Source organism: Lycorma delicatula, chromosome 5 (assembly GCF_047948215.1).
Source record: "Lycorma delicatula isolate Av1 chromosome 5, ASM4794821v1, whole genome shotgun sequence".
Lineage (NCBI taxonomy): Eukaryota > Metazoa > Arthropoda > Insecta > Hemiptera > Fulgoridae > Lycorma > Lycorma delicatula.
The window spans coordinates 33,387,492-33,413,113 of record NC_134459.1 but is presented as its reverse complement, the minus strand read 5'-3'; the positions used below and the strand labels follow the sequence as shown (position 1 = coordinate 33,413,113).

General features: G+C 29.8%; 1 protein-coding gene across 2 annotated transcripts; it reads left to right on the top strand.

Annotated features, from left to right (window-relative positions):
- The first annotated feature begins 43 nt into the window (after positions 1 to 43).
- Positions 44 to 25,622, top strand: LOC142324845 (ATP synthase subunit C lysine N-methyltransferase). Of its 2 annotated transcripts, XM_075365887.1 has the most exons (5): positions 44 to 399; positions 7,465 to 7,643; positions 12,273 to 12,461; positions 22,063 to 22,096; positions 25,286 to 25,622. In XM_075365887.1, the coding sequence occupies exons 1-5, from the start codon at positions 306 to 308 to the stop codon at positions 25,363 to 25,365; spliced, it is 576 nt and encodes a 191-aa protein (XP_075222002.1). In that variant the 5' UTR covers positions 44 to 305; the 3' UTR covers positions 25,366 to 25,622. The 2 variants fall into 2 exon arrangements, with proteins under 2 accessions (XP_075222002.1, XP_075222001.1); XM_075365886.1 differs by lacking the exon at positions 22,063 to 22,096 and having other exon boundaries at positions 118 to 399.

Here is a 25,622-nt window from a genome sequence, read left to right as displayed (position 1 = left end):
ATTTATTATATTAATCTTTAATAAAGTTTCGTATCACTATTAGTAATTTGAAATCCTAAATTACTTTAAACGTTGTTTTAAAAAACTAATTTTCGGGTACTTCATAGCGATAGCCTACATTGGTTTAGACTAGATTACATTAAGGTTATGTTCACTAGTAAAGGTTAAATCAGTTTCACTTGTCTAACGCGGAGTTAATTGATTTAATTTTGTAATATCTTTTTGTTCATTTGCACTTTATTTCTATTGTACTAGTTACTTTGTTTTTTAAAACAATGTCGTATAGTTTATTATTTTGATTATAGATGTTCCTAAGAATGGACGGCATCTTAATAGATAGTGAAAAGAAAAAAGTGAAATCATTGAATCCTGCTGCATTAGCTATTACCTATTTAACAGGTAAACCCCTGGAAATTACATATGTATTTATAATTAACATGAAAATATGGTTTTGCAAAAATTATCTTGGTATGATCTTCATGTTCAGTGATTTAAAAGGGTTTCAAACAATAAATAATTGTAATCATGCATTCATTAGTGTGGCCTGATTGATATTCTTGGGTTGTTTTTTACTACAGAATAGAACTATATTCATGATCGTTAGTATATGAGCTATATACTGACAAGCAATACAAAGGTAAAAAATATTGTTCTCACCCAGAACTGTCAGATTTACTTGTAGACCATGAAATTTTGCAATACTTATAGCTAGTGGAATTGGCTATATGAATATAGAAAATACCTATGTTGAAAGGGAAAAAAAGGTTGTACTCAAATTCAGAATAAATATAATGATCAAGAACATAATTTGTCTTAGACTACAATGCTTTAATAAAAATATCTGTAAATTTTTATGTCATTATTAATAAATATTTATATTGTAGTGCGTCATTAACAATTGGCTGGCAGTTTATGTAGTAGTTAACATAACAAGATGGGTTTTCAGAACATGATCTCTGGTTTATCTTCCAGTTAGGGTTGCCATATTTTCACCTTATTTCTTACCTATTAAATTATTGAGTAATTGATTTGAGTGTTACCTTCTGCCCTTTTTAGCATTGTCATTCTAACATTTGTAACAAGGAACTGAAGACTTTCTGAAGCACTTCTTGTTTTGTCTTAGGGCAAATGAATTTTATTAATATGAATACAGTTAGTTACAAATGAGTTTCACAAACTGCAAGCAACACCTCTGATTAGTAATTTTTAATTCTTTTCATTAATGGATAATGAAGAACTAAATGAAATTTTTTATTAAAATATAGAAAAGGAAAATTATTTATTAAATATATATTTTTATTCTGTGAAGATCATCATAATTTTTATATTGAGTACAATTAATTATGTACCTTTTTTAGCTTCATCATAATTAAAATGGCATGTTGACGCATTTTGGATATATTCCATTTTAAAATCTTGCTGTACTAGCAGTTCTACTTTGTAAGGCTTTATGTAGTGTTTAGAATGAGTTTTGAAAATGGAATGTATCCAAAACATGTTAACATGTGATGATTCAGTTATATGATGAAACTAAGAAATGCAGATAAATTGTACGTTTATAAAAAAAAGAAAAGGAAACTTTTCTGTCTTAGTATTATCTAAATATTTTCTAAATACTACGAAATATCTGTATCAGAGGTCAAATTTTTCTTAAAACTGTACCAGAATTTATCCGTATATTTTGTTTTTCTTGATTTGAAAGTTCATTGAACTTTTTTTTCAAATATTTATTTATTTAGCGTATGGCACCAAGACACAACACCAATTACAGTCAAAAATTACAAACAAACATCTAACAAATTAATATAAGCTACTGATTCTGGAGTCGCCATTAGGAAATCTTTAGGAGTCCCTTCATAAGCTAGACATCAGCCCTAGGGCTGATGTCTATGATGTGTTTAACAGTTTGATTTTCACCACACTCGCAAAGGGGCGTTCGTGTTTTATCCCATTTATACAGGAAATAGGCGCACCTACCATGCTGAGTTCGTATTCTGTTTAATGTTGATCATGTCTTATATGGCAATTTAAAACCCAGCGGCTTTTGAGTAATACATGGAATTTTGTTATTCTGCTTTGTGATCCATTCTTGATGCCAGGCGTCAGGTTGAATTCTTCCTCTGTGGCAGCAATTGCTGTTTTGATAGATGGCTTTGTAGATCAAAGGCGACCATGATTAGCATCCTCAATGTCCTCATGTATTGGTAGGTTACGATTGTCCATAATCTTCTTCTACTCTCTTATAAGAACGTTCAAACATCGCAGAATTGGGGTTGGTATGTGGCTCATTACTGGGAGCCATTCCACAGGAGTAGACCTGATAACCCCAGCAATCATTTTCATAGTGTTATTAAGTTGGGCATCAATTCTATGAACATAAGGACTGTTAAGCCACAATGGCACACAATATTCCACAGCTGAGAAGACGAGGTTCAGAGCCGATGTGCGCAAAGTGAAAGCCGATGCTCCCCGTGTTGTTCCACAAAGCTTATATATAATATTGTTACTTGTTTTCAATTTCTCTGCAGTTTTCATTATGTGCTCCTTAAATGAAAGTGTTCTATCAAGTGTCATGCCTAGGTATTTTGGTGTCTTATTGTGAAAGAGACATGTGTTCTTGAATACAATTTTAAGCTCCCTATTAGCGAACTTGTTATTTAGATGGAAGCATGACACCTCTGTTGTACTAGCATTTGGTTGCCATCTTCGGAAGTACCTTCCCAGTTTCTCCAGGTTGGCCATCAGGACCTCCTCCAACCCTTCAAATGATCTTTCTTTCTTTTTCCTGTTTAGCCTTCGATAATTACCGTTCAGATAATACTTCAGAGGATGAATGAGGATGATATGTATGAGTGTAAATGAAGTGTAGTCTTGTATAGTCTCAGTTCGACCATTCCTGAGATGTGTGGTTAATTAAAACCCAACCACCAAAGAACATCGGTAATCCACGATCTAGTATTCATGTCCGTGTAAAAAATAACTGACTTTACTAGAATTTGAATGCTGGAACTCACGACTTCCAAATCAGCTGATTTGGGAAGACACGTTCACCAGTAGACCACTCCAGTGGGTTCCCTTCAAATGATTTTCATTTTGATGTTAGCACCCAGTCATCAGTGTAGCCATGTTTTTTAGATCTTGTCTTTGGCATGTCTGCAACATAGAGGCTGAAAAGGAGAGGTGCAAGTACTGACCCTTGTGGCAGGCTGTTCTTGAGTTTCCTTGATGAGCTTATATCGGCTTCCATGATAATTTAGAACAGTCTGTCATTCAGCATGTTATTAAGCAGGCGAGTTGTTAATTTACATGGGATTACACGGAGGACCTTAAAAATCATGCCTTCTCTCCAGACAGTGTCATAAACGGCTGATAAATCAATGAATGAAGCAGAGGTTTTAAGATTTCTTTGGAACCCCACTTCAATGTGCATTGTAAATGAGAGAACTTGGTTGGTGCAACTTCATTTTAGCCTTAAGCCAGCTTGTATAACAGCAAATATTCTCTGACAGATTCTGTTGTAGATAAGCCTTTCTAGTAATTTATATGTCACTGATAGCAATGCTATAGGCCTCTAGCTCTTAGGTAAGTTTGTTGGTTTCCCCTGGTTTTAAGATGGCTACCCTACTACCTTTGATTGTTTTAACTCTCTGGGTATGCTACCGGTCTGCATTATGTCGGTGAAGAATCTGACCAGCCAAAGTTGTGCATATTTTCCGCAGTTTAATAGGATTACGTATTGATGCCATCGAATCCTGGTGCTTTTCCTGGAGCGATATCTGAGCACCGACTCAACCTCTTCAAGTGTAAAAGGGTGAGCGTATTGTGTACGCTCTGTCTCTTGGTGCTCTGGATGTTGCCACTATGTAGGACACTACAGTGTTTGGGGAGACATTTGCTTTTTATTTCTGAATAGGAACTCTGCCTCCTAATTTTCTTAGCAGAGTCCATGTATAACAACTTGAGGTCTGAAAGTTCAGGCTTCCCACCATTTCTGTTGTCTTGCAGCATCAAGGTTATGGAGAAACTCATCTGCCACCTCTTGATCGCCCATCTCAAGGAAGCTTTGGTAGAGAATATACCCCAGGGGAACACCCTGGGGTATATTCTCTGCAAAACCCTCTAGGGATGCACTTCTTAGTGATACTTGTTACTGCCCCAATAAATCTGCTGTAATTTTTGCTGATGGGTGATATCCAACCTAGGCATTTATCCAGATCCGTAGAAAAAAATTTTCCTAATTAGCCTTTTTAAAGTTCCATCTAGGGCGGGGTACAGAGGTCATGAGTGGAATTTGGCTACCTGCTTCTATAATAATTGAACAGTGCTGGCTGTGAGGAAAGTTGTAGAAAAATTTTCGGGTGACTAGCAGCGGCTGAGTTTTGCCGTCAATTGAGGTGAAACAACCTCAATTGGGGTATCAATTGGGTGAGAGCTGGGTTAAACTCCCGACTTCAAGTCGCTGATTTAAAAGTAAATCTGTCTTTAGCATCAAAGACAAGACTAAGATTCTCATCCTCAGTCCATCTCACTAAAGTCTCACCATTCACATCACAATCCTTATATTTCTGCTGCTCGTGGTGACTATTAAAATCACCCAAGTAGACCGCAGGGTGAGATTGTATTTGGATTACTGAGGTTGGCCGCAAGACAGCTGGTGGTTTATAGATACTGGACACTATTGTACTTCCGATTTTAACTACAATATTATGGATTTTATTGCCCGTGGAGGTGGAGCTGAGAGTGGCATTTTCTATATCACATCTAATGTAAGTAGTGGCACCGTATGCATTATGGTATGTGGTACCAAGTAATTCATATTCATTTTCAAATTATGGATTTAGGAAATTGCTCTATAATCTTGTTAATCAAGTACAGTACTTTCTTTTGAAATGGAATACCAATGAAAATCTTAAGGCAATGAATTTGTCTTATTCTTTTTTGTGCAGGTCTCATTCCATTTCATTTTAGGCCTTCGTAGTTGTGTTATGCCATCCTGCCCCATCTAACAATTTATATTTATGTATATTTCCATCTTCGCCATATCTTTTTATATGGGAAATTGTACATTTATAAGATTTGGTTATTAAATTTATGATAGGTAGAATAATAACATCTATGATTTCTTTTACAATAGGGACATTAATTTCATTAATGTCATGTGGTTATTTACCCTTTTAGATTTAAAGTACAATTTTTAACTTTTTGAAAAACAATTGACCAGTTAACTTTTATTAACTGGACATTATTGACTGTTAATTTTTATTAACTTGTTAATAAAATTATTCAATGCAAATTGAGTATCAATATTATTGTTTGAAAAATTTTATTATTATTTTATTGAAATAAAAACTATTATTTTTTACAGAAAAAGATTTCATGAATTTCTCATCTACATACATATACCATAAGAGTAGTCTTTTTATAATTTGATGTGGTTGTTTTGTTTTACTGGGAAACTTCTTTCTTTTTACTAATATCATCCCATATTACTTACTACAATCATTGTTTGGACTAGGTTGTTATATATCATTATTCAACAATTTTTCATTATAAATAAATTTGACATAGATTCTTTTGAGATTTTTTTAAGAATTTCATATTTTAATAAAAATGTTACTTGTATATTTTAACATTTTGTATGGTAACATTTTATTATATTTTAATCATGTAACCAAATCCTTCTTCTTCTCTAATAAGATTCCAGGATGTGAACTTGTCCTGAAATAAGAGACCTTCAAGTTAATGTAATCTGTTTTGTTAACTTATTCAAAATACAGCTACTGTATATACATATTCTTATTAAAGATTTTTGTTTGAAAATTAATAAATTGTGGAAATAAAATCTGAATTATTGATAGATTAAATAGAAAAGTTCTTATTGCTGAAAGAAAAAGCATTAAATTCCATACCAAAACTTCTCTAAATTATTAAAAATTGTGATCACATTTCCTCGTGTTGTTCAATAGACAACATAAAAACTTTTGAATAAAACATAAAATAAAGATAAATAAATAATAATAATAAACATAACAGATAAAACGAAAAATTCAAAAAGTGATAAAAACATAATTAACTGAATAAAGAAATGAACAGTTGTAGATAACATATGTATAACACCAAAATATATAGACTACTTGTAAAATTGTTACATAAATAAGAATATCTGCACTGTTTGGGCCTAAACATGATGCTATATTATCTTGAGTCTAAAACTGATTTAGTAGTTTAAAGTAACAATTATGTTCTTTTGTGCAAAATATTTATCATTGCTTGAAAAAATTTTTCACCAAGTTTATTCCCAGTTTTTGAGATTTGGAACAGCATACTTTAAAAAAATGAAAGTTTTTATGTATGTATTTACAATATAAATGCATGTATTGGAGAGATACAATGTCTCTCCAAAATATTTCTTTCATTTCTATATGATCAGTTCAGTGGCGGCTCGCATATAGGCACTGTGAAACGGCAGCACCCCCTATTTCCACTTGATATTATCGATAACATTTATTACGAGTCCTTTTTTCTTTAATTCTTTCTTTTTACTTGTACAATATATAATGCTTAAGCTTAATGTCAGTAGCCCTCCTCCAGTTTATGAAAAAGATACAAATATCTGTATATAGAACTCTGTGCTTCACACTATCAGGGACGTGATGTTTGACTGTTGTGCACATGCGCACATAGGAAGCTGCATGCAAGGCTGCAAGAGAGAGAGAGAGAGCACGGTCACTCCCACAGTGCCAACTCTGGTTGAAGGTAGTTTTATTTTTTTTTACTCTGCGTGTGTATGGAATGTTTTTTGTTCGTTTCCTTTTCTAGTTTAGTTGGTGGAAGGAATATGAAAGTAGTTTAGTTGTTTTTTCAGTAGTGATCAGAAGATGGCGGAAAGCAAGGGCTCTTTGATTGCCATATCTGTCCAAAAACACGCTGGAAAGGCGAAAGAGAAGGTAATTAGTAAAAACTAATTATGTATTTGTTTCTGTGTACATAGAAATTTAAATTAAGCACCATTGGACTACAGTGTTTTTAAGCAGACATTTTATTAATTTTTTATCTAAAAAATATTATAATATTTTTAGTAATAATAATATTGTTATAATATTATTTTTTAGTAATAATATTATTACTAAAAAATATTATTCTTATTGACATTTTATTATTTATTCGGTTTTTAAGCACAATGTACTACATAAACCATGTTTAATTAACCATGTACTACATTCTTGAATGTTATAAAGTGTAGAATTAGATTATTATCCTGCTTCCAGCTATTTTATTTGATTCATTTTTTTCAGTTCTTTTATTTTACAGAAAACTCTAACCATGGCCTTGAAAAGGCCCAGAAAAAACTTTTTTGGAGCAGCACCCCCACTAATTTTAGCCACAAACCGCCACTGGATTAGTTTATGAAAGTTAATCGTCTAAAAAAATGTAATCAGTTTTAAATTATATTTATCTTTTCAGGGGGAGCAGCAGTATGCCTTACTGTGGTATGCATACCTTTTTTGTCACCAGCTCTAAGACGAATATGTTTACCCTATGTACCTGCCACAACAAAACAAGTAGAGAATGTACTGACTGCATTGTCAACACGCAGTCGTTCTGGGAAGTGTGTTGACCTTGGTAGTGGAGATGGAAGAATTGTAAGTGACCAAGTCAGTAATATAATTATAATTAGAGTCCTTGGTAACAACACTACAAACTATTCTCCATAGAATGTGATGGTTCAACAACACCTGAACCTTTTGATGTGTAACATCCTGTTAATTGATAGGATTGAATTGAGGATAACATGTCAGTGACTAAAAAAATTTGAATTTTTTTAAGATTTGAAATTTAAGTCAAACTTACCTACTTACTTAAAACTCTTACATTTTAGCATTCTGTACAGTAATAGTGTTAGATTTTATTATATTTTAATCATGTAATTAAACCTTTCTTCTCTAACAAGAACCCAAGATTTGAACTTCTTATTCTTAGATGAGAGACTTAGTTAGTGTAATCTGCTTTGTTAATGTATTCAAAGTATAGACACTGTGTACACATGTTCTTATTAAACATTTTATAAATTGCTTTCCAAAAATAACTTAAGTTACGGATACATTTTCACAACATACTGTTGAAATTTTTTTTAAACAATTCAATAAATGAAGATTCTCAATTTGACCAGTTTTCTTTTTAGATATTACTTTTTATTTTTTACCGTTCTCTTATCAAATGTATCAGATTCAAAAACTGTTTCATTAGATGATCTATTTTATTTAACTTTTAGTGGTTGATACCAAATTAGAGGTTGGTAAATTACCCTTACTTTTTTCCTATTTGTTGCCAAATTCTAAAAAAACAAAATTAAAAAACATTTTATGTTATCACTGAAAGAGGATGTATAATAAAGTGTAAGGGTGATGGAGTAATCTACCAGTTTAGACAGGAGTATCTCTCTCTCTCTCTCTCTCTTTCTCAAGTTACGTGAATCTTCAGAACTCGAGTCCCTTTTAAAACATATTTGGGCATGTACTATTCTTATATGTACTTTTGACGTTAAATATGCCAATCCTAAACTTCGATCACTTCTGGAGGCCCCAGATGTTTCAGTAAATATTTCTTAAAAGATTTCCTCTCTAATTTTTGATGGAGGACCTGAATCAGGTCTCAAACAAAGGGTGAATAATCTGGATTCAACCGAACAGAATTGGTAGATTACTTGAAATCAAATACATCAATTTTAAAATTAATTATTCTTTTAAATAGAATAAAATTTACATTTAAAAAAATAATTGTTAAATTAAAATTTTTAAATAAAATTTAATTTTAAAATTATTTATTTATGAGAATCAATTGACAGACTTTCGATTTATCCACTCCTTTTGTACCTTTATTTTTGTGAAAATTCACTCCTAAATTCTCTGGTTGGCTGAGTTAGCTCATGTGGTATAGCCCCAAAGCCTCTGCCTTGCACCATCGACTGAGCATTATCACATGTTAAGTCTTCATCCTAATTTTACGTTCTCTTTTTTACAGATTTATCTTCAATAGTACTTATTTACAACTTACTTTTAGCAACATTCCTTCCATTTAGTATGTTCAAGATGTGTGAATTGACAGTGCTCTTTACAATCATATATGTGCATGTACTATTCTTATACATATTTTTGGCGTTAATATGCCATTTATAAACTTTGACCTCCTCTGGAGGGGCCTCAATATTTCAAAGTTTTCTGGAAGACATCCCCCCTAATTTTTTATGGAAAACTCAAAGATTAAAAAAAGAAATAAAAACAGTAGCTAATTAAACGTGGTTTAATAATAATCTAAATATGCAGTGTTAAATATGCTATTTTTAAATTGTCATCCCTTCTGGAAGGCCTCTCCCCCAATCTTTTAATCAAAATATTTTCCAGAAGACAAACCTTGTAATTTTTTATGGAAAACCCAAATCAGTTCTCAAAATCCAGAGGGTTTTGAAAAATGTGGTTGAACGTGATTGATTGAACACGACTGTGTGTTGACAATGCAGTCAGTACATAATTAATTTGTTTTTTGATGTTTGAAGGGGTGACTTTTTCTGCTGATGGAGCACAGCAGACTTATGAGAGAAGTTCAGCTAATCTGGAATACTCCAAGAAACAGCTTGATGTTGCTGTAATATTTAAACTGCAATACTAGTCAAGAAATCTGTGACTAAAGAAAGTTAGTAGATTAATGTCAAATTATTCAATAACTTTTTCTAAACCATGATGCAAATTATAGAGATATAATGAAGCCTAATAATTCATTGCTTTTTCTTGATAGATGTTTGTAGCTATAGAATGAAAGTTATGAGTAAAATGTAAATATCAATTAAAAAAGTAGTATTTAAACACATTTTTTCATCCATTTTAATTTCTCATTATAAGCAAAATGGGAGAATGTTAAAAAGGAAATTATTAAATCAGCAGAAGCAAACTTAGGTGGAACAAAGAAAACTGGTAGAAAACCTTGGATTTCAGACTATATATTGCAGCTGATGGATGAACGTAGAGAATATAAGAATGCTAGTGATGAAGACAGTAAAAGGAACTATAGACAATTAAGAAATACTATAAACAGGAAGTGCAAACTAGTGAAAGAAGATTGGATTAAAGAAAAGTGTTCAGAAGTGGAAAGAGAAATGCACATTGGTAAAATAGACGGAGCATACAGGAAAGTTAAGGATAATTTTGGGGTACATAAATTAAAATCTAATAATATGTTAAACAAAGATGGTACACCAATTTATAATACGAAAGGCAAAGTCGATAGGTGGGTGGAATATATTGAAGAGTTATATGGAAGAAATGAAATAGAAAATGTTGTTATAAAGGAAGAAGTGGAAGACGAAGAGGATGAAAGGGCAGAAACAATACTGAGATCTAAATTTAAGAGAGCATTAAAAGATTTGAATGGCAGAAAGGCTCCTGGAATAGACGGAATACCTATAGAATTACTGCGCAGTGCAGGTGAGGAAGTGATGATAGATTATACAAACTGGTGTGTAATATTTATGAAAAAGGGGAAGTTACGTAAGACTTAAAAAAGAGTGTTATAATCATTATACCAAAGAAAGCAGGAGCAGATAAATGTGAAGAATATAGAACAATTAGCTTAACTAGCCATGCTTCAAATATCTTAACTAGAATTCTGTACAGAAGAATTGAGAGGAGAGAGGAAGTGTTAGGAGAAGACCAATTTGGTTTCAGGAAAAGTATAGGGACAAGGGAAGCAATTTTGGGCCTCAGATTAATAGTAGAAGGAAGATTAAAAAAAAAAAACAAACCAACATACTTAGCGTTTATAGATCTAGAAAAGGCATTCGATAGCGTAGACTGGAATAAAATGTTCAGCATTTTAAAAAAATTAGGGTTCAAATACAGAGATAGAGAAACAATTGCTAACATTTACAGGAACCAAACAGCAACAGTAATAATTGAGAGCATAAGGAAGAAGCCGTAATAAGATAGGGAGTCCGAAGGATGTTCTCTATCCCCGTTACTTTTTAATCTTTACTTAGAACTAGCAGTTAATGATGTTAAAGAACAATCTAGATCTGGAGTAACAGAACAAGGTAAAAAGATAAAGATGCTACGATTTGCTGATGATATAGTAATTCTAGCTGAGAGTAAAAAGGATTTAGAAGGAACAATGAACAGCTTGGATGAAGTCCTATGCAAGAACTACCGCATAAAAATAAACAAGCACAAAACGAAAGTAATGAAATGTAGTAGAAATAACGAAGATGGACCACTGAATGTGAAAATAGGAGGAGAAAAGATTATGGAGGTAGAAGAATTTTATTATTTGGGAAGTAGAATTACTAAAGATGGACAAAGTTAGAGTGATATAAAATGCTGAATAGCACAAGCAAAATGAGCCTTCAATCAGAAATATAATTTGTTTACATCAAAAATTAATTTAAATGTCAGGAAAAGATTTTTGAAAGTATATGTTTGGAGCGTAGCTTTATATGGAAGTGAAACTTAGACAATCGGAATACCCGAGAAGAAAAGATTAGAAGCTTTTGAAATGTAGTGCTATAGGAGAATGTTAAAAATCAGATGGGTGGATAAAGTGACAAATGAAGAGGTGTTGCGGCGAATTGATGAAGAAAGAAGCATTTGGAAAAATATAGTTAAAAGATGAGACAGACTTATAGACCACATATTAAGGCATCCTGGAATAGTTGCTTTAATACTGGAGGGACATGTAGAAGGAAAAAATTGTTCAGGCAGGCAACATTTGGAATATGTAAAACAAATTGTTAGGGATGTAGGATGTAGGGGGTATACTGAAATGAAACGACTAGCACTAGATAGGGAATCTTGGAGAGCTACATTAAAACCAGTCAAATGACTGAAGACAAAAAAAAAGAAGCAAAATTCTAATTAATTTTAGATAATATTTAATGTTAACTAGCCCGATGGTTAGTACATTGGTTAAACTTGCCATGCAAAATCAGCTGATTTTCATGTTTACTGGTATATTTACACATACATTTAACTGCATCTGCAGCTGTGTCAGCCCTGACAAGCTGATAGCAATAATTGCATTTTCCGCACACACACTCATACACAGACACACACACACACCCAGGGAGAGAGAGAGAGAGAGAGAGAGAGAGCGAGTGAGAGACACACTTAGACCTGGCATAACTGGAAAACTGGTAGATTGTATTGTGTATTTATTGTTAATGATAATTTTTTAAATTTATTAATCTTTTTAATTTCTTTGCTATTTTTATTATTTTTTTGTTGTAGGTAGTTGCGGCAGCTCGATCTGGATTCATATCACATGGTGTTGAAATAAATCCATTTCTCGTGTTGTACTCCAGAATTGCAGCCTTTAAAGCTGGTGTCAGCCATCTTACAAAATTCTACAGTTGTGATCTCTGGAAGACATCTTTAATGCCATATAAAAATATCATCATATTTGGTGTTGATGAAATGGTAACTAATTTTCCTAGAAATTTTGCTATAAAAATATTGTAAACAAATTTAGTTGAAAATGTTATGATTTAAGTATTAAGTTTATTTAAATTTGGTTTTGTTTGTTTAAAGAATCCATGTTATATGAAATGTTTCATCTCTGATCACAAGGATAACATTATAAATAAATTAGCACAGTAGATTAAGTAGTTATCTGAATAATGGAGACAGGCCAATTTCAGATAAGCTGTATTTACTAAGTTACTAAGTTTTAGCCAACAAGAGGCTAATTTATTAAGAAACAACATTTTTTGTTCAGGAAAGCAGTTCATTAAACGTGTATTTAAAAAACTTGATATGATTTAAAAGGTAGAAGGCCTATTCAAAATACTGAATATAAATATTGCAATTATTTTATTTTTTTAGAAAAAAGAATAGAAATCTTCTTTTGCATTTTTGTTTCTCTCTTTTGTCTTTTGGGTATGTAATGGTGTTGTTTAAATAATAGTGTTTGAAAGAACACTGATTTATCAGTTTGTTCAGCAAACCATAATGAAACCTGAAATGAGAATAATTATAGAAGAGAGATTTTAATACATAACACCATCTAAACATGTGAATGCGTTTTCACAAATCAGCTGATTTCAAAGTTGAGAGTTCCAACGTTCAAATCTTAGTAAAGGCATTTATTTTTATTTGGATTTGAATACTAGATCATGGATACCAGTGTTCTTTGGTGGTTGGGTTTCAATTAACCACACATCTCAGTAGTGGTTGACCTGAGACTGTACAAGACAGTTCACTTACACTCATACATACCATCCTCACTCATCCTCTGAAATAATATCTGACAGTGATTCTCGAAGGCTAAACAGGAAAAAAAGCATCTAAACATGGCTAAAATATAAAATAAATGTTAAAAAATACAGTGAAATCTTTTACCTTTAAAGAATTAAATCTTTCCTGGATCTTTTTCATCTATGCCTGTGCCAGTTTCCATTTCTTCTACAAGTAACACCATGTAATGTGTTTCTTCTACATTTGATCAATGAATCACACTGGTTGTTTATTATTAGAAACCAACTTTTATTGTATTTTTTATCCTTAGTCTTGTTACATCCAAGATATTATTATCTTACCAAAAATATATTTGTGGAATATTCTTCGGGATCAATGTCATTTAAAACTGGAAAAAATATTTTTGCTCGTTTGTTTCAACAGGTTGTTAACATTGGATGGAGAGAATTTCACCAATTATCACTACTTGCTAAATTTTTTTAATGTTTTGATACATTTTCAATTATTAAAATTGTTCTCATAGGGAATCCTTTGCTAGCCAAAAACATTTTTACACTAGGTACAATTTTTTTTTAAAACCACGATTCAAATAATTAAATGACATCCACCTGCTTGCTTGATTTGCTTAATATTCTATTAAAACATTTGTTTACTATTTTGTAATGCTTGAAGATTTTTAGAGTTATTTTACAGTAATGAAAACCAAACATTTTAAAATGCTTCAGTAGCATTTTAATCCAAATATAATTATTGGGTAGCATTATAATTATATTGGTTAGGATTATAATCCTTTATAACTTCCTTAAATTCAGTTTTAAAAAAGTTTACCTGCATTTTTCATCAGACGATAACTTCTCTCAACAAATATTTAAAGCTGAATGGTGTGTATGGTTTTCCACCATTCTTATTCATAAGAGACTATAAATTTGTTATAGTTATCACTGGAACATTTCCATTAGTAGTTAGCAGCTAAAATTTCCGTTAGCAGCTTATTCTGAATAGGAATTCTAGATTATAGAAGTCCTTTTTCTCTATATTATGTGAACAAAAAAAAAAAAAAAAATCAGTTGAGTGAACAAAAACCGTCCCTTATTAAGTTTTTCATAATTTAATGTTCTGTTTTTCTGTTGATAAATGTTTTAGTACCATGATGTTCAAGTTTTTCTTTTTTTAATTCAATCTGAAATAGTTAAAATATCAAATAAAATTTTACAGTTACATTGCCCAAAATATCAATTATTATTAACTTTCTAACAGTCTCCAATCTTTTATTAGGAAAACAGCATCATTGTTTACTGGTATATTGCTAAATGCAGAACTATTCTATTCCAGGTACAGAAAATAAAAAGACAAAACAGTGCACACACCACAAATAAATAAACAACAGTACCAGTCAATATAACTCAACTACATATAGGTGTTTCAATTTAATTACAGCAGATGATTTTTCTCATCAACTACGCTTAATCCAAAAAAAAATTACCTAAATGAAAGTAACTCAGACTGGAGGAGGGACATCTCATGGTGACCTTAAAATTGACCTTCACCATTATTTCAAGGTTAACCCAATTTTTCCAAATAGAATGATATTTTTTGACCCCCATCAATGAAAAAAGCAAAAAAAATTATATTGGAATATGTGGTCTTACATATGACCTTGGAACTTTTTTGAAGGTCATATGGCTAACCATAGTGAATACAGAAGGAGATAGTGTTGTATGGGTCACATGTTTTGAAGATCATACAATGTGGTATTCATATTCCAGACCATTTTTCTCACTACTATGGTGTAAATAGCATAAAAAGTATTTTACAGAAGTTATGTGGAGATGAGGAGGACGTCAGATGGTGACTTTGACCATGACCTTCAGGTTCCCTTTGGAGGTCGTTCCTAGATTATCAAGGTTTTTCAAATGGAATTATCTTTTTCAATAGCACCAGTGGAAAAAGCAAAAAATGTTACGTCGACATATTTGAATTTAGTCATGATGTTTTAAGATTACGTTTTATTTTTTCTAGTTCATGGTTTAAGAGTTAATCACATATGGTATTCAATTAAAAAAATTTTCTGAATTTCAAAGATGTTACCAGATAGCAATCATTTTCCCACAACCTTGAAACCAGTGACTGTAAGTATCTGCAAAAAGAATCCAGCACCGGTATAACACTATCTCTGATGGTTGCTGGGTCATATGTTTGACCACATATTCTAATGTAAAATTCTGTGCTATTTTAATTAGTGGGGTCAAAAATAGGTCATTCCATTTGAAAAAATCATGTTAAAATTGAAATAATGGTCAAGTTGAAGGTCATGAGGAGATCATGAAGTGTCTCCCCTTACAGTCATAATAACTTTTGTTTAGGTTATTTTTTGTATTGTGCATAGTTTAAGAGAAAATTGCCTGTAGGGATTAAAATTAACACCCAGTGTACATACACACACACACACACACACACACATATATATATATATATATATATATATATATATATACCACATATATGGTATAAATATATATCAATTGTCATTTCATGTTTAAACCAGTTCATATTTGACTGTGGTTGTTTATTGACTGGTGTCACTGTCTATTAAATAAAACTATCACTTTCTGCTTATTCTTTTTTTTTAAATTCACATTAGTGCTTTTGCGTGTGCACCGCTTTATCAGATGTATTAAGAATTTAAAAATATAAATAATAATCAGATTGTTAAAATTTGATTATTTTAACAATGTGAAAAGAAGGGGTAATATCTTTTTTTCTTTTTTAAAATTGTTTAATACATATGATGAAGCAGTGTGCACTGCTTAACCGCTGATGTAAATTTTTATTTTATTTTATTTGTACATAAATGTAGATGTATGACTTATTAATTTAACTAGCCTAAAAATGAATGAAAATGGAAACAAAACTGTTGCATATTAAAATTAGTAAGAGACCTATATTGGAACAGAAGACATATACTTGTATTATCAGTTCAGAAATTACTACTGATCCTGTTGTTAACAAGAATAAATATAAACACATTTGCATTCTATAATCTGTAGTGCAGTTTGATAAAACATCCTGTGGTTTATACCTTCATACTTCATGAATTATACAGTAAATATGTTTGGTAAATATTGCATATATTTTAATTTGTTCTGCCCTCATGTAAATAATATTTAAAATTTCAAAAATATTTTTTCAGTTGTTTCTAACAAACTGGGTTCTGTTTAAATTGGGTTCAAATAACTGGGAATGTGTTGAATATAAAATTTATAAAATTAAATTAATCTCTCATGAAAACTGCTATAAAGTTGACACATTTTTATGTAGTCGTAAATTTATACTTTCTTCTTTACTCTGTTTATAAACAATCTTAGGATTATGTAAAAATATAACAATTATTCTTATGACCCCCTTCCATATACATGTATTTAGTATGTATGTTCAGACATGTTCCTAAAAAACTTACTCTTAAACAATAGAATGTTTGCTTTAACTTGTTTGAATGGATAAATCTATAACAAAAAAAAAGAAACTTGTTGGGATATTACATGTTTTAGAGTTCTTTTTTCAAGAACAAGTCAGTCATAGATGTAATGCCTCTAGATGTCCAAACAAAATTACTTTAATTTGTTTATTTCTTTTGTTTTTACATACGTAACATAGTGTTGGAACATCCTATTTGCAAAAAAAATAATTTGATTTAAAAATGTTTTATAAATAAAAAATGAATAATAGTAATTAAACAATTCAATTTTGAAGGGTTTCAGGTTTGTCTACTGAGATTTCTAGTATTGAGAAGACTTAAATAAAAAATAATAATTTTGAATACATATTATGCTATTTAATTTTGTAAAATTTATTATTATTGAATATTACTGTTGTTATATAGAATATTTATTATTTACTTAACATAAAAAATTAATTAATATTAATAGTTTTGAATAAAAATATAAAATAAAATGTAAAAAGAAACTTATCTTGACATTTTCTGGATCGATTAAATTAAATTGCATTAAAAAGAAATACACTAATTAAATTTAAATAAAATACCTCAAAATATATGTACACAACATTTATATTATTCATGATTGATTTTGAACTGTACTATATAATACCTTGACTTCTGCTTTGTGACTGGACTTGAATTTCTTTACCTGAAGCTGGAATTAGACTGTGTGAATAAAGGCTCAGGAAAATGCAGGATTTATAAAAAAATATAATTATACAACTATCATATTTGAAATATAAAATTTACATAATATGAGGTGTGATAAAAATGAGAATTTTTGAATTTTTCAAATTTGCATATTTTTCAATTTGCTTCTATTTTGATGTTGCTCCAATAGATTTCTTCTAATCCTCAAAATATTTGTGGAAAGAATTTGGTAGTAAAAGTCTTTAAGTTCACTTAGCGATTTTATTCTTTATTTCTTCTATTGTCTCAAATCATTGTTCTTTTAATGTTCTCTTAATCATTGAGATCAAGAAAATATTGCAGGGTGCCATGTCTGGAGAATGTGGAATCTCTATAACACTGTATGGTGTTATTTTTGGCTAAATAATTATCAATTAATAATGAAGTGAGAGCTGGAACATTATTGTAGTATAAAATCTAAGAACTGTTTGCTCATATTTGTGGTAAGTTTTTTCAGAGTGCCTCATGTAAATGGCATAAAACTGCTTAATAATATTGTTTATTGATCATACAACCTATGGTAAGAATTCATAATGTATGTCGCTGTTGTAATAAAAAAAAGAAAAAAAAAAGCGAGAACCTTACCATTCTATCAAACTTGGGATGTCTTTTTTGAACATGGTTCTTCATGGAGCTTCCATTGGAATAATTGGACCTTTGTTTCAGTATCATTTCTATATATCCACATTTTGTCACCTGTTATATATTTGTGTAATTCTGAGTTTTCAGCAAAGTCAGCTAATAATTGTTCTGTGACATTTTTGCTATGTTGCTTTTGCTGAAAATTCATCAGTTTTGGAACAAACTTTGCTCATACCCAAACTTGTCCATACCCAAAATGTCAGTCAATTTTCACATGAGCCAAAAGATTCACACCAGCTGTTCAGCAACTATTCTACTTATTCAATGATTATTAATCACAATGTCCTTTATTTTGTCGACATTTTCATTAATGAATTTGAATGTCCAACCCTTTTGTCATTCTCAGTATATTTACGACCTCCTTTAAACTATTTGTCCAAATATAAATCCCCGCTATTAACATAACATCCTTGCCAAAATCCTTCTCTAAAATCTTCATCACATCATTTTATTCAATTTTAATACAAAATTTAATGCAAATCCTTTTTTCATAATTTTGAAACAAAATATCATCACTTGTAATAAAATTCCATATTTACTTAGCTGCCAAATTTGGATTTTATTATTATATATTGATACTATTATTTTCATATTAAATTAATACATTTTGGGCGTTATTTATAATAAAATGTACATCGCATAAATATTTTTAATTTTATTACTATTTAAAAAAAATAAAAACATTAACATAAACAATGTATTATTTCATTATGTGTTTAAAACATAAATGTACAGTTTCTTTACTTGTTTGTCAGATCTATTCTAAAATGTTCAGAGGAATTTATGTAAAAACTAATTTTCAGGTAATAAACTAGTCAGATTATAGATGAAATCAGATGAAAATAAAGAATAAATTAATCTAACTGATACAAAAGTAAAATAAAAAAAATTAAATCAATTACTGGAAATACTGAATAAACTTAAGATGTTTTGCATGTAAATTTTACACAGCCTTTTTATAAGTAAAAATCCACAAACTAAGGTCTTTCTGTGTTAGTAAAATGAAGAAATAAATTATTTTTATCTACTCAAAAGATTAGAAAATTAGTTAACATAAATTGCCAGCATGAACAGGTAAGAAGTTTACGAATACGCTCAACTACGGGCGATTGAGTGTTGAAAACGGGTGGTATAAATCCATTGCTTTTTCATCTCCCGTGCTTACCATGCGCTAGCACGTGATTGTGTTTTTGGAGTTTCTCAAATTTTTGATATTCCAAGACATATACATAAATGCTTACAACTAGTATATTTAAGAAGGTAATGGCAAAAAAATAATTCAGTACAGAGGGTTAATACACTGATGAAAAGCCAGCAGTGAATGTATTTTAATGAATTGTTTGGATCAGAAGTTAACAATAATTTTATGATTTATTGTAAATAAAAAAATTCTGTTGCCGCGCAAAAAAATTATTCTACATTTGAATTTTTGATATTATCCCTTGTTGATTTTATTTTTTCTATCTTTCGTTGTATAACTTTTATAGCAAATAAAAGAAAAATGTCACAAAAAATAATTTTATTAATTTGTTAACAAAACTTATGAGAATATTTAATAATAATCAAACTAGATTAAGTAGTAAAGTATTTAAAGGAATATGGCTAGATATTGATGGGGAGTTATTTATGCAGTTCAAAAAATATCTGAGAAAGACATCATTATAAAGAAGTTAAAAACAAAGATTCTTGAATTAAACTGCATTCAAGAAACAAATAGCAAACATTGTAAGACATTTAAATGGAAAAAATCATCAGTTCCAAGAAGATATAGAAATATTAGGAACTGAATTATGTGAAGTGAATAATAAAATACGCTGTACAGGAGAAAGTTATGAAAAGTATGAAATACGATTTGACTGTCAGTTATGAAAAATTAGTTAAAAGAAGGGAAGTAATTATCAATTATAAATCTGAGATTGCAGATTTGAATGTCCAGATCAAAAAAGAATCAAAGGGTTAAGTGTAATCGAAAAAGAACATAAAATTTTTCTTCAATCTTACAACTACTGACTGTAATGAACTGAGACTGTGATGAAGAAAAGGCTAAACTAGAACATTTTAGTGAATTGTGTGAAAAACAAGAATTCACTAATGCATTTTTAAGAAATGAAAATGAAAATCTGAAACAAGATCAGTAACAAAACAAAAATGCATTATGAAAAACAGCTGGCTGTGTTAAAACAAGAAATTATATTGGCTTTTCCAAAACAAGATCACCTAGATATCAAGCATGAATGTGAATTAAAAAACCGGTTAGAAAAGATAAATGTGAAGAAGCTATCTTTAAAGAAACATTCTTAAACCATTTAAAGAAGTGTGATCTACTTGTAAGTGAAAATGAAGCTCTTACAGGCAATCGACAGTTAAAACTTGATGAAGATACTAATACATTTGAGGAGCAGAAAAAGAATGATGATAAAATACAGTCGATAAATAATAAAATTCTAAATATAAGTTTCAAAAATTAAATGATCATTTTCAAAATAGAGATATTTTTGGTGTCGAGATATCATGGGAGCCTAAGCCAGATATCAGAGACAAATTGAATTCTGTTAGATTTCTTCCATCATATTATGAACATAATATGAAGAAGTCCTCTACTCTAAGTTGAGCTACTATATAAATGCCTGCCATGATCTGTCATTGTCATGCCTGCCAGAATTTGTTGATACTACCCAGATGACTCAAGACAGTCGCTCTTCAGCTGGAATCAGAAAAATACTCCTGAGTAATGACAAGAGAGGTATTTGATGTAAAGGAAGATAAATGTAATATGAAAGCCTCTGCAAAGAACTGCAAAATAATAAATATTAATGATGACTTACAGAAGAATACAGAGCAAACAAGAATTGATTGACAAGTCTTCTGCAGCATGTGCTTCACAAAAAGAGTCTTTATTGGAACCGACAAGGAATAGCAGTTCCCATATCCACATCGGCAAGACTAAAGGAGATAATTTCTTTTAAAATATAACCATTCAAAGATTGTATATAATTTTAAATTAACAGTGGAATATAAATTACTTATAATAAAAAAAAGTCATCTTAATAGATCTTCAATATTACATCTTGAAATGTTAGTGATTACTTCAAAACATTTTGTACTATGAACATGTGTATTATTGATGTTTTCAGTATTATGTATAATTTTATACCATGATATAAAACTAAAATTTATTGTAATAGATTTTCTACAAAATGTTTTTAACTACTTCAGATTTTTACTTGATTAAAGTATATAAATCTTGTGTATAATGAACATGCATCTGTAACTCTTTCTGGACTCTATATAATTTAAATTAAAATGGGGAATTTGTATTGCAATCAAGAAATATGTCTAAGTTGTTTTATTATAATTTCTTGATGATGATAATCAAATTATGTTTGATATTTAATTAATTGTAATGTCCTTTTTTCATTATATAAGATTATAGTTGCTATAAGAGAATAATTTTTATTCAACATCTTTTATGATGTTTATTTACAATGTTACTTGAGCTTATAAACAAACAAAAATTGTGATCTGCAATATATCAAGTATTAATTAAATCATTTCTTTTAAAATCTTTACAAAAACTAAAAAAAACTAAACTTAAGAGATAACAAAAAAAAAACTATATATGAGAAACATAAATTTTGTATTTATTACTAACCAAAACTGAATTCCTCTAACAAACCCCTCTTTCCCTTAGGCTCATCCCAAAAAGCAAATTCAAGTTGTCATTTAAAATATTAACTTCAGTGTACAAGGAGTAATAGTTTGTTAGGTTCTTAGTAAAACTGTGTTGCGCGTAGGATAAACTAAATTTTGTAGAAAACTTTATACTTTCTGTTCATCAAGTCATAAGTAAGATCATTAGGCCTTATAAATAATAGAAATGAAAAATAAAAAGTAGATGAAAATCTAACTCTATCAAACTTTAATTATTCTGATTAATTTGTTTAATTTTTCTTAGTAACTTTTGTGTAGTACTACTTTCCCGATTGTTATTTACAGGTGTTTCACAAAGAAATGGAAATTATTGTTAACAGTAAGTTTTGTAATAGTTTTTTTTTATTCGTTTCTATTAATTGATTTTTGTTTTTAGATGCTATCCAATATTAAAATGATTTCTGTTTCAGTTTACAATCTATAATAGTGTTTGCTGCCACTTTTTAGCCTGTTTTTTTTTTCTTAATAAAAATGAAATTTTTAAAACTTCATGTTAGTTGATGTTATTTAAATTGATTTTCTTATGATTACATTGTGTACAAAATTTTGTGGCAAAATGTTTTTTGTGTTCTGTTAATTTAATGAAGTAGCTGTACGTAAAAAATTCTCTTTTGCTACACCAGTATTTAGGAATAATAATTTTCTCAAAAATTACTAAGGATACAGTTTGTGGACATGATTTATTCAGTTTTTTGAATCCAAAATTATATGACACCATTAAATTTATCCCTTAATTTAAGTTACTAGAAATTCAATATGATCTTTTATCACAAATCTTTTTTTTTTTTTAATTTTGAAACAAAATGTAAATTGTAATAAAATCTACTTAACTTGGGTCAAATTTGAACGAGGAATCTAATATGGCTAAAATACTGATACACACTATAAACTGTGATGTCAATACGTAAGAAAAAGACAAACTTAGACAAAAAGGTAGTGTGCTAAATTAAAAAATTCTTGTTATTTTTTAACCATACCTCGAATAGATAGAAACAGAAAGAAAGCAATTTATTTAATTTATAGAAAAGTTACCTTTTTTGAATGATGTTATATGCTGACAGTGTATAAAGATGAATAATTTTAAAATAAAAATTTGAAGGTATCAGTGATTCAGAAAATCAGACTATTTATATAAATTCTGATACCACTGTTAATGATATGAAGATAAAAATTTATGTTAATGATCTTTTTATCCTATTAAAATATTTTTCTTTATCGCACTGTATTTGAGGCAGTATGAAAGATTTCCCTTTTTATAATAACTAACGTGAAACTAATTCATTGTAAGTTTTATGAACAATAAATTAGACCTTCATCTACTGTCTATTCCTACCTGTAGGTTGCATCCTCCTTTCAGTCTTTTTTATCTTAACATATGTCTCTGCTGGATAACAGTTTATAACTTCCATCCAAAATTATACATTTAAGGGGATTCCCTACTGAAAATCTTATTTTTTGTATTTCTTCAGGTTTTTTAATGCTATTTTCATATTTAATGCCCTCTAAAACATAGGAATGCACTACTTTTGGACTCACTAATTTTTTTTTTTGCTTTTTTTACCCCTTTTTTTGGAAAAATCATAAAAATACAAATATGAATATAATTTAAAAATTACTGAACAGAATTTTATGAATTTGGTCTCATCTTGAAGTCCTTAAAAAGTATTAAAGAATTGGGTATTTCTAATGATATATCTTTCTCTTTCATCAAGTTATATAATTAATAAAAAATCATGTAAATAATTCTAATTTGAATAAATAAATGCCCCTCATTTCTAAAAAGTAACACATACTCCATTATACCAGAAAACAGGCATATAATTTTATAAACAAGTGTGTAAAGTTTCAAAGCTCTATCCTAAATAGTTTTTGAGATATCTATATCAAATTTTGCCTTTGAAAAAGTGAAAAATCCAATCTTCAGAAAAGGCGGCATTCAAAGTTTTACTTGTATTCTTGATCAATACAATATCATTCATACAATAACAGACCACTTATTTTTTCTACTAACAACTTACATTTGCTCATATCTACACTTTATAAAACATTCTTTTATAAATTACTGTGTTATATGAAATTGTCTTATGTGGAAATCCTAACTCTACAAAATATGACAAGACCAGTCAGTCACAACTTCAATGTTGTATCCAATATCATATTTGGATGTAAAGCCAGATTTTTGCCAGTTTCCATTATAGCTAACAGTAATGTCGGTTATTTGTCTTTCATTATAAAAGTGAGAAAAAATCGTCACTTTATGATTAGCATTCTTCCTCTAGATGTTCAAGAAGTTTCAAAGACAACATTGTTGAGAATTGTGACTAACACTGCAGACTGTCATAAACTGTGTGCACAATGAGTGCTGAAAATGTTGATAGGTGTTCACAAAGATCACAAAATGACATCTGTACATGTTTTTCTTGACAGCTTTAGCCATGAGGAAGATGAATTTTTTCCAGTATTGTCATTGGTGACGAATAGTGAATTTCGTACATTAATGCTGAGACAAAACAATATTTCATGCAGTGGCGTCATTCCGGTTCATCTAAAGTTCAAACAAGCCCAGTCTTGAAGGAAAATAATGGAAACTGTATTCTGGTACCAAAAGGTTGTGCTTTGATTGATTTCATGGAACTTGGGACATCTATCACATTACAAGTCCATTGTGAAACACTTTCTAGACTGCATCATCCCATTCAAAACTGACAATGGGAAATGCTGAGATCAGGAATTGTTCTTCCTCACAATAATGCACGTCCACACATAGTTGCATGCACAACAGAAATAATTCAAAAATTGTGACGGGAGATTGTTGATCATTCCCTTTACAGTTCTGATCTTGCGCCCAGTGATTACCATCTCATCCTACACCTCAAAAACTGGCTGCATCACAATGATTCAAGGAAAGTGAAGAGTTGAAATTCTCTGTGCAAAAGTGACTACAATCCCAGGTAGCAGAATTTTACGCAGTTGGTTTTAAGAAGTTTGCTTCATGATATCAAAAATTTTTGGAAGGAAATTGTGATTATGTTGAAAAATAAAGTAAACATGTAATTATTTAAAGCCATTGATAAATTTTTAATTTTTTTAACTGTTCTCATTTTAAATTTATCAGCCCTTACTTTTGAACTACACCTTGTATAACAAGAATGAAAAACATTTTTTTTTTTTTTAATTATTTTGTATGAGATTCAAAAAATTAGAAATTGATGAAATAATCAACACTGTAACCTGTTACCGTAATGAGCTTTAATAATTATTCTACCCATTTCTTTTGGTTTCTGTTGTATTTTTACATTGTATAAAAGTGTTATAAGTAATTATACATAAAAAAACAAAATAAAAAATTTTGTTATTTTACAATATTTTCATTACTGGTATAGAATCTCCTTAATATACACATTTAATATAATTGCACAATTAGTATATAATTTTTAACATTTAACTTTTCTTTTTTTTGTTAATAATGTTACTGATAATAATTTTTTTAATTTTTTTTATTTTTAAGATGGGAGAATTAGAGCTGAAAATGGCAAAGGAATTAAAAAGTGGCTCACAAGTTATTGCTTGCAGATTTCCTCTACCTAATAAGACCTCTTCATGTACTATTGGGTCTGGCATAAATCAAGTTTGGATTTATAATTATTAAATATCTTTTTAAATTTAATGAGTTTATCTAGAGTTTGAAGTACATTTAAAACTGTGTGTATATATCAATGTACACTGGTGTCTTAATGCCAGTTCAAAAGTTTTGATTTGTTCTTACATATTTAGTAGATCATATGATATAAATAATTCTGTAAATTATTTTGATTATTATAATAATAAAAAGGGAACTGTTAATA

Bases quoted from the DNA above. Each gene is read 5' to 3' on its own strand.
- LOC142324845 (XM_075365886.1), top strand. From the start codon at position 306: ATGTTCCTAAGAATGGACGGCATCTTAATAGATAGTGAAAAGAAAAAA. The intron at 400-7,464 runs GTAAACCCCTGG...TTATCTTTTCAG, and splicing joins AGCTATTACCTATTTAACAG to GGGGAGCAGCAGTATGCCTT. The intron at 12,462-25,285 runs GTAACTAATTTT...TTTATTTTTAAG, and splicing joins TATTTGGTGTTGATGAAATG to ATGGGAGAATTAGAGCTGAA.